Source organism: Choloepus didactylus, chromosome 22, assembly GCF_015220235.1.
Source record: "Choloepus didactylus isolate mChoDid1 chromosome 22, mChoDid1.pri, whole genome shotgun sequence".
Lineage (NCBI taxonomy): Eukaryota > Metazoa > Chordata > Mammalia > Pilosa > Megalonychidae > Choloepus > Choloepus didactylus.
The window spans coordinates 28,087,872-28,104,447 of record NC_051328.1 but is presented as its reverse complement, the minus strand read 5'-3'; the positions used below and the strand labels follow the sequence as shown (position 1 = coordinate 28,104,447).

The window sequence follows — 16,576 nt, the reverse complement described above, 5'->3', positions numbered from 1 at the left end:
CGCTGAATGTTGGCTAAGATGGGAAAGTCCCTTCTGAAGCTTTTGCCACATTCGCTACACTCAATATGGTTTTCTCTCCAGTGTTGAATTTTCTGATGCCGAATTAGTGATGAATTGCCAAAAAAAGCTTTTCCACACTCATTACACTCATAAGGCTTCTCCCCTGTATGGATTCTCTGATGTATAACAAACTCAGAACTACTTGTGAAATCATTTCCACAATCCTGACAGTGATGGGGTCTTTCCCCACTGTGGATTCTCTGATGCCTGATCAGATTTGCATTATCATTAAAGGCTTTCCCACACTCCTCACACTGATAGGACTTCTCTCCAGTGTGGATTTTCTGAATGCCGAAGTAATGAAGAACTAACATTAAAGGCTCTTCCACACTCATTACACTCAAAGGGTTTCTCCCCAGTGTGGATTCTCTGGTGTCTGACATAGTTAGAAAAATAGCTGAAGCATTTTCCCGCACTCCTCACATCTGAGAGGATTTCCTTGCTAAATGGATTCTCTCATCCTTTCCTCTAACATTTTTCACTGTGGGGGATTTTCCAGTGCTTCTCAAGTTCACATTGTTTGGGAAAGTCGGTTCTCTGAGGAACACTTTTTTGCAGCTCACATATCATCATCATGTCTCTTTCTTCAGAAATTCCCTGTGTTGATGTGGCCTCAATGCCAATGCTGGTCTCAGCATCTGACGTAAGAAGCAGAAAACACAAATGCCACCTTAGTACTATATGGAAACAGAGATTTACAAGTTATTAAAAAAAAAATTTATAGAGCTTTTAAGGATTATGATTTCAACTTCCACATCAACCTGCCAGAAATATAAAGCTGTTAAAATGAGAGGGCCAAATATCACACATGCAGAAAATGGTTGAGGTGGAAAAGGAAAGCAGGTTTTGACAGTACACTTTCCAGTGTACACATCCTATCAGATTGTTTCCTAAGCTTTCCCAGACACTATTTGAATGACCTTTCCTAGCATGTCCTGGTATCTTTTGACTTCATGGTACTTATACGCCTATAAAGTGTACAAAAAAGAAGGCATCGGCTTTAAGAGCAAGTAGTGATGTTGAAGTTGACAAGATTCAAGAGACTCAGAAAGCAAAAGGTTTTTAAAAAAAACAACTTATACCCTACAGATGTCCCAAAAGACTGGAGACACTGACATGAAGGGCTCTAGGCTGTGGCAAGGCATAAAGACAAGAGAATTACAGAGGGTATCTCAGAGGACATCACTCCAAATATGCTATAAAGATCACCTACTTCAGAGGCTCTTAGCTACAGGTTCACAGATGGGATAAAGGAGATGAGTGAACATACCCTAAAACCACTGACAATTCCTATGTCTTGTCATCAGAAATCTCAAAAAAGTATGAACCCTCAAATTTGTGGAGAAACTTTTGACCTAGTAATCTCTCCCTATCTGGAAAGAGAAGAACACAGTTTACTTAGACAACACCAAGGCTACAGAGTATTTCCATCTCATATTAGCAAAAAAGAAAAACAAACAACAGCAGCCTGTAAACGGCAAATTGTGTTTCCAAAACATTGGATATTTTAAGTATGTTTAAGAGCTCACTCTATGACCATGGGATAAAGAAGTGAGGACGCCTCAGAGGTGAGTGTGGGGAGGGAGAGATACGGGACTGGCATAAACAGGGTAAAGAACAGTCTGGAAAAGAGTGACCAAGACAACTGAGGAACTGGTGGCCTGTTTTCACACAGCTCTTCCTTTTTGCTACTCTCGGACTGCTCAGTCTCATAAAATCAGGCCTGAGGGAATCAATGATCAAACAATCTCTTATTCTTCCCTGCTGCCCATACTCTCCCATCGCCCACCTTCCTAATTCTCCAGTCATTATTGCCATCTGCTTGCTGAAAGAAACCAAAGCTGCCCAGCTGAAGTGCCCTTAAATTCATTCCTTTCTACCATCACATCCTTCCATCCCAAACTGCCCTCTCAAGTCCCACACCTCCCATATCATCCCTGATGCGATCTCCCACGTCCTCTGACATACTCTATTAGCGTTATCTTTTCTTCATCTTCATCCTTCTTCCCTAGATTCCTCTAACCCAATTGAGCTTCATGATCATCTCTTCATATCCCATTGTTTTTTAGTGTTTTCAAACTGCCTAGACATTAGTTATGAAATTGATTTAGTGTGTCACTACCAAAGCAACTTTTAAAAATGAAATACACCAAACCACACTGGAATCGACTAGAAGAGAAAATATTCATACACATAGCAATGGTAAGGGGTAAATTTTGTATCCTGATACTCTGGTTTTAGTTTTTATATACGAATGTTTTGATTCAAAATATAATGCGTACTGACAGTCACAACTACCAAAAAAAGTTTGAAAAATGCTACCATTTCCTTTATTTTCTATCATTCCTAACCTTATCAAAATAAGGCACCAATGAGAGATCCTTTGGCTGTTTTAGTACATTGAATTAATCAGTACACTAATGGGAATTCCCAATACACGTGCAAACATAAACCAGCTTCTAATAAGCAAATTGACCATGCATTTTGTACAATTACATCTGATCCTGGGAGACACCTAAAACATTTTTCCTCAAAGTTTCTTTTTGATTTTTTTTTCATCTTTCCAAAATTCATGTTACTGTTCAGAATTCCAGGGAGATCCAAAATGGAAACCCAAGGGATGCTTTAACAAGCTTTTCACCTCCTGAGACCCAAACTACAGATTCAAGTGCATCACACTCCACTGTCCCTTTGCATGTTCTTTTCCTATCAATTAACCCCAAACAAACAAACAAAACAAAAGCAAAACTTGGGTATTAGATAAATACTAAAATACTTAAACAAACCAAATACTGATTGCATCATGATAGAACCAGGATTTTAAAATTAGGAGGCCATCAGCGCACATGATGAAATGTTGTATGTGTTAGAAGAAAATAGAAGACAAGATATTATTTAGGTGAGTTTATTTGAGTAGTTAATAATCAGGACAGCTTCCAATCCACACATGGAAAGGAGCTGCCACAGGACAAAGAACAGAGGAAGGTTATATAGGGTAATGTGAAAACTTAAAATGATTTGATTGGCTACTGTAAATTCCTTTTTCCTTTTAAGAAGGTGGTTAGGCATGACATTTACTGGACACAGGGCTTCCCTAGATTTTATTTATTCATATACACTCAATCGGACTCCATTTGTTATATTTATCATATGTAACTTCATAACGTTTATTACAAATGGCACATTATTTTAAAAAAAGCTACCATTTCCTCTATTTTCTTTCATTCCTAACCTTATCAAATGTTGATAAAGTACTATCTGCCTTAACTTTGTCATCTCCCATTTACTCCCTCTCTGCAAACCATCAAAACTGAAACTCCTACCCTTGGCATCCACACCACTGCTCACTGTTGGTGGCCCTCTGAACATTTCACTACGTACTTTCTCGCACCACCACCCCCCCTCATTAAAATGAACCATCTCTTAATATCTGAGATTCAGTTTTTCTTTTATCTCTCTGAGGTGGTTTCAACTAAAACTCTGGTTGAGGACACTTACAGCCCTACTTGCAAACCTAACATTTATCTCAGATTCTAAACCCTGCACTTCCTCAACGGCCTGCTTCTAGAGCTATCCACTTACTTATTCTAAAGGAACCTCAGACTGCATGCTCAGATCTGAGATTGGTATGAAATCCAAAAAGCTCTTCCTATTATTACTTCCCAGTATTATCTGACTCACTTCTCCCCTTTTATGGCTCAGCTTTGCTAAGATCTGGTCACGTTCTCCCTCCAAACTCTTCTTCACATTTCATTCTTGTATTACCTCTCTACCCCCGACAAAATTTATGCACTGGAAAGTTAATACCTGATATAAAATAACAGTGCAGCAATATTTTATGGCCTTCAATTTCCCCTCAGCCTAATGAAACACAACACACTATGTTGAGTTAACATTTCTAAGGCACAGCAATTAGAGGCCTGTCACTAGTGGGAAGGTTGCTGTGGTAAGGGTCACTGCTCCTGCCCCATGTTGTCTTGCCTGCCCTCTTGTTTTCTGTTCCCATGCCACAAGTTTTCCAGGACAGAGCCCTTCAGGTCCACCACAAGCTCTATGTTCTAGATTTTCCACATGAGGCAGGGAGGATAAGATGCATCAACCATATTCGATCTACACCATAGGCTAAGGGGGCTGAAGGGTTCTAGATTCTAGAAAATAGAGAACAGAAAGTCCCGCTTAGGGCCTTTATTGGTCCTACGCTTTGTGTTCTTGTAGTGCTTACTAGAAAAGACAGAAGAATGCTTGCAGGTAGGATCCAGAAATATACATTTTTAAATATACTCCCCACGTGATGCTTCTGCACATTAAACCACAAAACTCTTCACACAATGCTTATATACCAAGGAGAACACTTAAAACTTTTCTTTCTTTCTTTCTTTCTCTCTTTATCTATCTTTCTATCTATCTATCTAACTCTATCTCTCATTTATTTATTTATTTTTTTGGTTCTTTACATATGTCTCTATAACCTGCACCCTCCAGAGCTTCTTATATAAAGCCTGGAATATGCTAAGTGCTTAAAAAACTGCTCCTGAATAAATCCACCCTGTCCAAGGAAGGAGAGCCACTAAAGTAGACAATGTTGAGACTGAGAAAGCAGTAATGGATTCCAGAATTGTATATGAGATGTACTAAGCAGTAACATGTCATCAAGAATTAAGATTTGTGGGAAAGGATTCAAATTTTACCCATTAACAGAAATACAATATATTATTTAAATCCTAACCAACGTGGGTCATTCTGAAACACACTGTTCTGCAAAGCTTTATGTGTGCCAGTTCTAAACCTACCTCGCTTACCTTTACAGACATCTTTGGTCCTCTGTGCAGGTGGATCATCCTGTGCCTCCAGGCCCCAAGGCAAATCCCCTCCTTCCAGAAATGAGATCAGGAGGACAGGTTTGGGAATTGAGTATCCTGAGAAAGGGGAAGAAAATAGCACCCATTGGCCATGTCTGCTGTCAAAATAAGGAATACCCGAAGAGCCATAAAATACCCAAAGAACCATAAAGGAAGGCTCAGGACTGGGGAAGGGATTTTGATTAAGAGAAAACAGCATTTATGACCTCTTCTTAAAAAACCACTTAACCGTTAGTGAGATCCTGCAAGATGTGCAAACACAGAGAAGGGGTCACACCCTTCCTGAGACAATGGGGAGGGCAGCAAGAAGAGATCATAGCTCTGACAACAGAAGGACTTATTGCTAACCGAGCAGAGCCCCTTGGAGGACAGAAGTGCTCTTACCAGTGAACAGCAATTCCCTACATTGAGAACAAAATGACCCAAGACCTCTCCCTACTCGGAAACCTCAGAGATTAGTCAATTTAGCCTCAGCCCTGGAGCCGCCAATCAGTGGATACCAGAGACAACCTCTCCCTCTTTCCACCACACCCCAGCCTTTAAGAACAAAAGGAGGAAGAAAACAGGAAATTATAGATCCGAGTCCCAGGATAAAAGTGGCCTTACCCAAAGAAGTCAAGTTCCCATAATTCTCCAGCATCACATTTCTGTACAGGGCCCTCTGTGCAGGAGCAAGGCCAATCCATTCTGTCCAGGTGAAGTACACAGCCACATCCTCAAAGGTCAACATCTCCTAAAACAACATGTTCCTGCTGCCCCAGAGCCAAGTCCCTGGCTCAGGGCCAGAGTGTGGGGCAGAGGGGACAGTAGGAGGGCCTGAGGGAGGGGTCCCATAAGGAATGGGTAATGAGAAAAGGTGAAAGTTCCTGGATATTGGCACCACTGAATGACTATTTCTACAACCAGAAATATGGAACTTCTCTCACTACCAGAAGAGCTTCCATTAGGACACAAGATTTACTGTTATAAAACATGATATAACATTTTGAAAAACCTGGAAAAAAAAGTCTCCCATGACCACATTTTCCTAGAGCAAAATCTCTTTGATTTTGTAAATGTTCTTTTAGTCCTACATTGTGGCACCTCCAAATGGATAATTAGCTTCAATCTGTCCAGACATCCACTTACAAGTAGTACCTGCTTCTCCTTATACCTCCAAGACAACCTGTAACAGTTTCTGCCAACCCTCAACAACCACCCTTTCTCCCTCTCTGCTAGCCCCAACTCTACCTCTGCAGAAAGCTCCAGCATCTGGTTTAGACCTCTATTAACTCCTCAGACTTTGGTATCCACCTTGGTTACCTGACTGAGCAGTGAATATCCCCCCATCTCCCAATGCCTCAATTGATTCAGCAGATTTCCACCTTCCACTAGCCCTTGCCCTGCATCAGATTCCCTGGGTGACCCAACTTATCTGAGCCACCATCCAAAATAAAACTCATCTCCCCTCCAAGCTGGCTCCCTTTCTAATTCACATAAACTGAATGACAGGGTGAGTGACAATTTTTTCCCCTATCTCAGTTAATAGCACCAATTTCAGCCTAGTCACCTATTCTGAAAACCTGAGATTCATTTATTATAGTTTGCCAGGACTGCTATAACAAATACTACAGGCTGGTTGGCTTGAACAACAGGAATTTATGACCTCAACAGTTTTGGAGGCTAGAATTCTAAAAACCAAAGGGTCAGCAGGATACACTTTCTCTAAAGTCTGTAGAGTTTCTGGTGGTGACTTGCCAGCAATTCATAACTCAATCTCTACCTCCATCACATGACCATCTGTCCTCCTGTCTCTTACTCCTGTGTCCAAATTTCCTCTGCTTATAAGGACTTCAGTCATATTGGACTAAGGCTTACCCTGATTCAGTTTGGGCCTCATCTTAACTATAAGATCTTCAAAGCAAAGATCCTGTTTACAAAATGGGTTCACATTCACAGGACTGGGGGTTAGGGGCTTCAACATGTCTTTGCAGGGGACATGATTCAAATCCATAACATCATTCTAAACTATATCATCCCAGTTGTGGCTCACTTCTGATAAGCAGCCAGAATCAAATCCTGCCAGTTGTATCTCCTAAATATTTTTAGAATCTGACCCTTCTTCCCCACTAGCTCACAGTGGACTCTTCAACAACTCCAATTCTAGCCTTATCCTGCACTGAGTCCTTCCTCTGTCTAGCATGTACAATAATGTACTTAAAATAACCTGAGTCGATTCTTGAATGATTCACCACTAACTAGAATGTGGTTCTCAAAGTGTGGTCTCCAGACCACACACAACAGCAGCATCACCTAGCAACTGGTTAGAAAGGCAAATTCCCAGGCCCCACTACAGAACAATCTGTGCTTTAACAAGCCCTTCAGGTAATTCTGATGCTCAATCAAGTTTGAGAACCCTGGGCTAGAGGACAAATCCAAACTCAGGGAACTGAGCTGTGTCAGGTGACAAGTAGAAGGTGATGGGAAGGTACAAGACTGTACGGAGAAATGAGCTGGGAAGCTCTGCAAATAAAATCCCAGGGAAGGAATGACAGAGCCTAAATGAAGCTACCAGAAAAGACAGGAGTGGAGGAGATAGCCAGAAGAGACAATAGGACTGGTGACTCTCTGAAAGTGGTAGCAAAGGAGTATAGAATCAACAATGACTAAGCAACCTGGAAACTAAGGGATCATTATTGCCCTAGAGTGATACCAGTAACTTGATCAGAAGACCTGACAAATGTGGGGAATCTGGAATTGGCTCTTATCCATATGGTTCACAGATGTAAAGATTTGATAGAAAAGTCCTAAGAAGGAAGCAGTAAAGCAACACTCAGCAATTCTTCAGTCTCAAAAAGTGAAATACTATACAAGAAATTGATTTCCCTGCCCACAAAATACAAGGTACTTATTTTCACTTTGCAAATGAAGTCAATTAAAGTACAGAAGTTAAGTGATTTGCTCAGGTATAGATTTTCCTATCACAGCCCACTGCCTCCCTTAGCAGCATTACTGACCTTAAGAAGGATAACGTTCTTCCCCGGATTCTGAAGCCCAAACTTCTTTGTTTTGAAGGAAGAGTGGTATAAGGCTCCTCTTTCTTGTCTTCTTCCTGCTCTCCCCTCTGCCTCTACATCCCTGATCCCCAAAAACCTGGTGACCCTGCTGATCCTGAACTCTCCCTTGCATAACCGGAATAACTGACAGCACCAGCCTGAGTCACTCATGCTCACAGATCCCTCTCTGCTGGGGGAGCTTCTGAACCTGGGAACTCTCTGGCTCAGCAGAATCCTCTGAGCATGGGAGACTAGACTTCTTCCCAGTTCACTCTCTCCTGTCTCCATCCAGCGCTTCAGGGTCCCTAAAAGGGCTCAGCCCTCCCCATCAGTCTCTTTCCCCACATCCAGTCCCAATGCAGGGAATCAACGAAGGTTTTCCTACTGTTCTGGCTCTAAGACTGGCCACAATCATTCCCCATTCCTTTAACTCACATCTCTCTGAGGCTGACCTGAGGGGCCCACAACTCACCTGGTGCCGGGCTGTGAGGGGCATGGCTGCCATCACCTGGGCTCCCTCTCAGGGAAGGGCAGGGGCTGAGGGAAGAAGCAAAGTGAACCCAGAGTGAGCCCAGCCCAGTCAAAGGCTTTCCTTTAAAACAACAAACCTGCCCATAACTGCAGCAGAAGTCACTTACTAAATGCCCACTGGTTTAAGTGGTTTATATTTCCTGTTTAATCAACACCACACCTTGAGGTTTGTAATTCTGAGGAAACAGATTCTGAAAGGATAAATAACTTGTTGTATGTCACCAAAGCCTGAACTCACAAACATCAAGCAATTCTGTCTTTCCCAGGTAATGGTGGAGAGGGGAATGGGGAGCCAAGTACATGAAGAGCTAAACAAAAAGCAGAAGACACCAAAAACTCTATGCAACACTTGAGAAGAATCCTAGACCTTTATTTAAAAAAATAAATTTTACTGACAAACATAAATGGTTAAAGAAATAGAAAGGAATAGCGTGGTTTTGGATTAAAAAAATACATATCCTTGCACTCAGTCCCCACAACAATCCTCTGAACCTTTTCTCTTTCCTAGATGAGAAAAATAAGGCTATAAGAGTAGTTTGTTCTACCAAGGTCATACAACTGGTGGATCCCAAACCAGACCTGCCGGACTCCAAAACCATGTTTTTAATAACTACTGCTATCCTGCTTCCAATCATAATCCCAACAAGATTTCTTTTGAAATCTTATAAACTGATTCTAAACTTAATATAGAAAAGTAGATAAGAGTACCCAAGAAAACTTACTAAAAGAATATCTGGGTAAATCTCCCTTTCCTTTGACTTGGGGCAGGCATCATTTTTGTTCATTGACCCATTCTAGGACCCAGTGATAACCAGAAACTGATTAGCAAAGGACCCAGAAAGGCAAATTCAACATGCTAAAATGTCTTGGTTATTACTTTAAGTACATCACTCCCCACAAACATTTTGTATATTTGTTACACAGTCTTATTCTACCAAAGAACCAGCATCTTCCCCAAAGAGTCTCACTACATGATGCAGTTTCCTGTTAGCCTCATCTTGTGTTATCTTCCTCCTTTTTTAGTTCAGTCACACTGGTCTTCTTTTTCTCTCTAAAATGCTAAACCAGGACCTTTTTACCTGCTGTTATCCCCTGACCACTCTTCTTCAACCTCAGAACTTTTATACCTATTATTATTCTGCCTGCAATACTCCCCAAAAACCTGACCCCCTCTTCACCCAGGTAATGCCAACTCATCCTTCAGATCTCAACCTGTCTCTACAGACCAGGTCAGGTTCCCCTCTTACACACTCCACTAGCACTGTATTCATTTCCTGCACTATATTCACCCTAGTATGAGATTATACATTGACTTGTGCTTTCTTCATTCAACAACCATTTATCACATACATATTTCATGTCAGGCCATGTGTGATATACAGGACATAGTGGAGAGAAAGAAAAAGGTGATCCTTTCCCTTCCGGAGCTTCGTCTAATCTAACAGACATATATATTAATCAAAAAGTCTCACAAATAATTTCAAGATCACAACTCTGTTAAATGTTGGGATGGGGGTGAGGGTGACTATATCCTAGTCAGGGAAGGCTTAAGAACAAAAACTAGGTTAGATGGGAAATCTTTAAAAAAGTAACAGCGCGTGCAAAAGCACGTTCTAGAAGTGAAGAGCCAAGAAGGCTGTAGCAAAGTCAAGGGGAGGGTGCTGCAAGATGAGGCTGAAGAAGGTGCAAGAGACCAGAACCACGCAGGGCCTTAAGGAAGTGGCTTTCACCCAAAAGCAATTGGCAGCAGCTACAGGGTTACCAGCAGCTGGAGTGAAAGGTTCGGATCTGATTAATATGTAACTTTCCCATCAGGCTGAAGCTCTGAGGACGGGGCCCACGCCGCTTGTTATTCACGGCGGCTTCTCCTAGAACCTAGAACCGCCATTTAGCCGCCCAATAAGCAGCTGCCGATCAGAGTGGCTGTGTCGGCCGCACGGAGATTCCTTCCACCACGCAGCCCCTATTCAGTCTCCACTTCCCAAAGCGGCCGCCACAGTCTGGGGGTAACGAGCGCACCCGAAGGGCGGGACGGACTTCGGGCGCCGCCATGACTCCCTAACCCCGGGCTCCCCGCGGCAACCAAGGGCCGAAGTCAACAGCCTTCTCTAGGGGTGAAGAGCACGTCACAGCAGGACCTTCCCTGCTGACACAACACGAACACTCCAACCCAGGAAAGGTAGAAAGTGCGGCGCGACCGGAAGTTGCGTCACCAGTCGGGTCGCGTCAGTCGAGCCTCGCGTTTTCCTCTCTAGGAATGCCCGAGCGCTCTTCTCAGTGGTTCTCCAGCTCCACTCCCTGGGGCGGGACTTCTTAACCTGGGATCCTCAGAGGCCTTGAAGAGGATTAATAAATACTTCGTTGTTTCCCTAATCTCCAACAGAAATTTAGCATTCTTCTATAATGTCTTGGCAACTAACCACAGTAGTGTCAGCAGTACCTGCAACTTTGTTGCCAATAGAAGTCACAGATATTTTCATAACACATTGCAGTTGATGCAGATATCTCAAAATAGGGGCAATTCTCATTAGTAGTTTGAAATTACCATCGTTGTTACTAGACCCACTTTTAAATCTTGTCATTTCATTTCATCACGTTGACAGAGAAGCAAATATATTACTGCACCACAAATTTATTTTTAAACTATTTTAGCTTTTAGTGTAGTTGGTTTCCTTTGTCACCCAGTGTATTTTATTTTATGTACTTTAAAACGTTTTTCTGAGAAGGGATCCACAAATTACCAAAGAGTTAAATGGACAAAAAAAAAAAAAAGCTGTCCCCTGAGAGGTAAAGATCCAGTCACCAGACCAGGGCTGAAAAGGGATACATTAAAGAACAATTTAGGAAGTGAAACTAGTGGACATGGTAAATGATTGAATAAGAGACATGAGGAAGCGGGAATAATCTATGATAGCCATCAAGTTTGAATGGCCTGATGGATGAAGCTGCCATTAACTGAGATCAAGAATTCAGGAAGCTGGTTTCAAGCAGGAAGATTTCAGAATTTGGTGTTAGAAATACTGAATATACGTAACTATATATATAAAATGATAATGTATTATATATCCCTATACACACCCACTACATACATGATAACCAAAAACTGTTGTATGTGTATAATATCCACTTTGTTAAGATGTAATTCACATACAATTCACCCATTTAATGGTTTTTAATATATTCTCAGAGTTGTGTAACAATGACCAAAATTAATTTTCATTACAATCAATTTTAGAACATTTTCAACATCCCCCTAAGAAACTCCATACCCACTGCAGCCACTGCCAATTTTCCCTGTGGTAGACACAGTAATGCCTCCCTCAAACATGACAACGTCCTAATCTCCATAATTTTTTAGTATGTTAGGTTATATGGCAAAGAAGATGGAATTAAGGTTGTTAATCAGATGACCTTAAAATAGGGAGATTATCCTGGATTATCCAGGTGAGTCCCTTGTAATCGTTAAGAGTCCTTAAAAATGGAAGACAGAACCAGAGAGATGCCAGGGTGAGAAGGACTTGGCCTAACGTTGCTGCTCTGAAGACGGAAGGAGAAGGCATGAGACAAGGAAAGGGGGCAGCCTCTGGAAGTTGGCAAAGGCAACAGAATGGATTTTCCCCTAGATCATTCAGCAGAAACAAAGCCCAGCTGACATCTTGATTTTAGCCCAATGGGAACTATTTTGGACTTCTTACCTCCAGAACTGTGAGACAATAAATTTTTGTTGTTTTAAGCCACTGCTTATGGTAATTTGTTACAGCAGCAATAGAAAATTAATACATCTCCCAATGCTCCACCCCCCCTCCCCCAGCCTTACCCAACCAGTCATCTACCTCCTGTCTGTATCAATTTACCTATTCTGGACATTTAATATAAATAGAATCAGAATATATGTGGTCTTTTGGGACAATATTGAGTTGTTGATGCTTGTCAGACATCTGAATAGATGTGTCCTATTCATCCTTCAGATCTTAACCTAAAGGTCACTTCCTCGTGGAAGTCCCCCCATCTCTACAGACTAGGTTAGACTTCCTTATTACACATTCCACCATCACTGTTTTCCCTTTCTTTTATATCCCATGTCGAGATTATATATTTATGCTTTCTTCAGCAAATATTTATTGTGCACATACCTCATACCATACTTGGTACAGCAATACAGTGGAGCAGGAAAAGGGTATGATCCTTGCCCATAGAGCTTTTGGTCTAGTGGGGTAGATACACATTAACCAAGACTCTCACAAATAACTATAAAATGACAACTCTGATAAGTGCAAGATTAAGAAAATCCAAGGAGGAACTTCCCTAGTCAGGAAAGGATGGGAGTTAACCACCACAGGTAGCCGAAAAATACCAGTCTTAAGGGCTGGCAGAAAATACAAATTTTATAGTCAATGCTGAATAGACAATGGGTAAGAATATGGCAGTCAAGGAGCTGTCCCAAGGAGAGCATGTAGAGAAGGAAGAGCAATGATCCAAGGATAAACGAATTATAAAAGATACCAAAAGGGGCTGGACAGAAAACTCTAATTAAACAAATGACAAATCTCCTCTGAAACTACTTACAAGGCTTTCAATCTGTAATTTGGTATTTATATTTCCTCAAAGGTGTTTTTATTATTGATAATATTATTATAGTCTTCAGAATTATGGGAATCCTTATTTATTCAAGATTTGGGGAGAGCTTGATTTGGGGGCAGGGGGTCACTGGGGAGAAGGGGATGTTGTACTTTTAATCTGCACAAACTCAAACTTCCCAATGAGGAGACCTTTTTTTTCCCTCCAATTATCTCTGGTGAATGGCCACTCCAAATAGAGAAACTGCATACTGCACCACCCTTCAATCCTGGCCATAGTGAGCATTATAGGATTCCTCCTAATAAGGCTTAGGAGCCCTGTGCTCCAAAATAGTTAGATTTTATGCAAGTTTTTTTTCTTCAAACACCTTAGTAATTGTTCCTAGATTATCATAACAGTGAATTATTGACCCTTGGGGAGAGTTAGAAGTTACAGCGTTTGCCTATCTCCTGTGTAGTCACATGAATCAGAGTGTTACACTGTCGTTTCTTGGTATTTGAAAATAAACTCCTAGGATTATGTCATCTGGTTTTCCCTGACCAAGACCCTAATCTAATGTCCTCAGGAAATTTTGAATGGGGAGAAGTCTAGGCATCCTTAAATTCTCTTTTTGCTCAAATGGTTAGCGATTTAATTTCCCCACTAGACAATCTCCCTATCAGACTTGTAAATAATAATAACTAATATGAGCTCACTAATAATAGCTAATTAGTGCTAGTCTATGTTTCCCCAGCCATTGCACAAACTCGAAGGAAACATATACTTATGCCTGTCACCATCTCTTTTGTCAGACATAATTACTTTCAAGGCTTGGTTACTCCTCAGATTCCACTGGGAGCCACCTTCTCTCCTTCTGGTTACCTTATAGCCTAAACACCCAGCCCTCCCTCTCTAATTCTACACTGAGTATCTTTAACTTTGGCTACGAGTAATGGAGGGGCAGGAAACCAGTCTTATTAATCTTTGATCCTCAACACTCACCATGGGGCTCAGGATATAGTTCAAGTCATGATATTTTTACTGTTGTTCCTAACTTGAAAATGTGTGGGGAAAATAACAACCTTTTCTCTCCCAGTTCTCTGAAAAGCCTAGCCACAAATGAGTTGAAGTTACAGTGGAACTTAAATTTCATGCACAAAGTCATTTTTGCCTTGGCTGCAGGAAACATACAGTTAAATCAAATGTTTTATTGCAGTAGCTAGAGTGACATAGGTTTTGATGTGACTTATCTCCTCACAGCTGAAAACTTATTTAATGGTGAAAGACAAAACACTTTCCCTCTAAGATTAGGAGCAAGGCAGGTATGTCTGCTCTTCCCACTCATATTTAACATCATGCTGGCCATCCTAAAGTGCAAGAGGGCCAGAAAAAGAAATAAAAGGCATACAGATAGGAAGGGAAAACATAAAACTGCTACTATTTGTAGAGGACATGTCTACATAGAAAATCCCAAAGAATCTAACAAAAAAAATCCCCTATAACTAATAACAAATTTAGCAAGGTCACAGAATAAAAGTCAAGTGTTGGATAGTTCAATTTCCAACAATACAATCAGAAATTTAAATTTAAAAAATCAGTACCATTTACAATAGCACAAAAACATAAAATACTTAAGTGCAAACCTAATAATATGTGCAAAATATGTATGCTGAAAACTACAAAATCATGACACAAGGCCTCATAAATGTAAAAATATACTGTGCTATTGACCGGAAAACTTAATATTAGGATGGCAATTCTCCTCAAATTTATCTAAATATTCAATGCAATCCCAATCAAAATCCCAGCAAGATTTTTAAATAGAAATAAACAAGCTGATTCTAAAATTTATATGGAAGGGAAAGGAATTAGAATAGCCCAAAAATTTTTGAAAAAGTAAGAACAACATTGGAAGATTCACACTACCCAATTTCAAGACTTTATATGTATAGTATTACATAGTATAGTATAGATGAAAGGATAGACACATAGATCAATGAAACAGAATTGAGGGTTCAGACATAGATCCATACAAATATAATCAACTAATTCTTGACAAAAGTGCAAACCAACTCAGTGAAGAAAGAATAATCTTTCAACAAATGGTGCCGGAACACTCAGACTTTCATATGCAAAAATATATAGATCTCTTACACAAAAATCAACTAAGATCATAGACCTAAAAGTATAACCTAAATTATAAAATGTCTAGAAGAAAATATTTGTGATCTTGGGATAGGCAACTAAATTTTAGATAAGACATCAAAAGCACGATCCACCCATAAAGGAAAAAATGACAAACTGGCTTTACTTTTTGCTCAGTAAAAGACACTGAAGATAATAAAAAGACAATCTATAGACTAAAAGAACTTATTTACAAACCACATTTTTGACAAAGAACCTGTATCCAGAATATATAAAGAACTCTCAAAGCTCAACAATATAAAGACAAAGAACTCAATTTAAAAATGGGAAAAGATTTTAACAGATATTTCACTAATGATACACAGATGGCAAATAAGCATATGAAGAGATGTGCAACATCTTTAATCAATAGGGAAATATAAACTAAAACCACAATGAGATACCACTAAACTAACCTATTAGAATGGCTAGGGGAAAAAAAATAACTGACAAAACCAAGTGCTAAAGAGAATGGGGAACAACACTGCCAATAAACAGGCACTTTGGAAAACAGTCTGGAAGTTTCTTAGAAGTTAAACATACATTTACAGGATGACCTAGTAATCACATTCTTAGGTAGTTACCCAAGAGAAATAAAAACTAATGTTCACACACATACAAACTTATAAATGAATGTTTATAGCATCTTTATTCATAATTACCTCAGTTGGCCACCCTGTGTTTGTGCCCACATGCAACCTACTTTACCATAATACCCAACCAACAGTGATTACCTCAAGTCCCAATTTTTTTCTTATGACTCTCACTTCCTCTGCCCCCAACTTTTGCTGATACTAAAAGGGTGAGGTTACTGTGGGAGCTACTGGAGCCCCAGCCATTCCTTGAAGATGTGCCATTTTATGCTAGGTCCCATTCAGGCATGAACCTCCATAAATTTTCCAAACACTTTCCTTATTCCTTAACAAATCTTCAGTTCTGGGGAAAGAAAGGCAGCTGAGTCTCCTCCTCACTGCCTGCTGCTCTTCTACCTTTTTCTGGTCCCTGCTTTATACTTCTATTTCTTACTTCCCTACTCACGCCTGATGCTGTCTCTACTTCCCAGGTCACATCTCCATCTTCCTGGACAGTAGCTGTTCCTGGATCCCTCTCCCCATCTCAGAGATAGGTGCCACCCTGAAGGAACTCAGCCTCAGTGACAATCGTCTCATTTCCCAATGGCCTAAGGTTCTTGGTTCCACAGACTTCCATATTCTACCCCAGTCCTGGCTTGTAGTAATCATCCTATCTAGGATCTAAACCTAAAACATCCACCCCACACATTGCTCCTCCCTTCTATTATCTCCCTCAGCTGGTGGCACAACCACCCGGACTAGAAACCTGGGTACAATT

General features: G+C 40.6%; 1 protein-coding gene across 1 annotated transcript in view; it reads right to left on the bottom strand.

Annotated features, from left to right (window-relative positions):
- The window catches only part of ZNF19 (zinc finger protein 19), a 28,986-nt gene that overhangs the window by 792 nt on the left and 11,618 nt on the right, over nucleotides 1-16,576 (bottom strand). Inside the window, 10 exon segments of the mRNA XM_037815720.1 lie at nucleotides 1-27; nucleotides 30-347; nucleotides 349-471; nucleotides 473-493; nucleotides 495-548; nucleotides 550-698; nucleotides 4,860-4,976; nucleotides 5,526-5,652; nucleotides 8,427-8,491; nucleotides 8,593-10,820. Of these exon segments, the coding sequence (XP_037671648.1) occupies nucleotides 1-27; nucleotides 30-347; nucleotides 349-471; nucleotides 473-493; nucleotides 495-548; nucleotides 550-698; nucleotides 4,860-4,976; nucleotides 5,526-5,652; nucleotides 8,427-8,459 (969 nt within the window). The 5' untranslated portion in view covers nucleotides 8,460-8,491; nucleotides 8,593-10,820.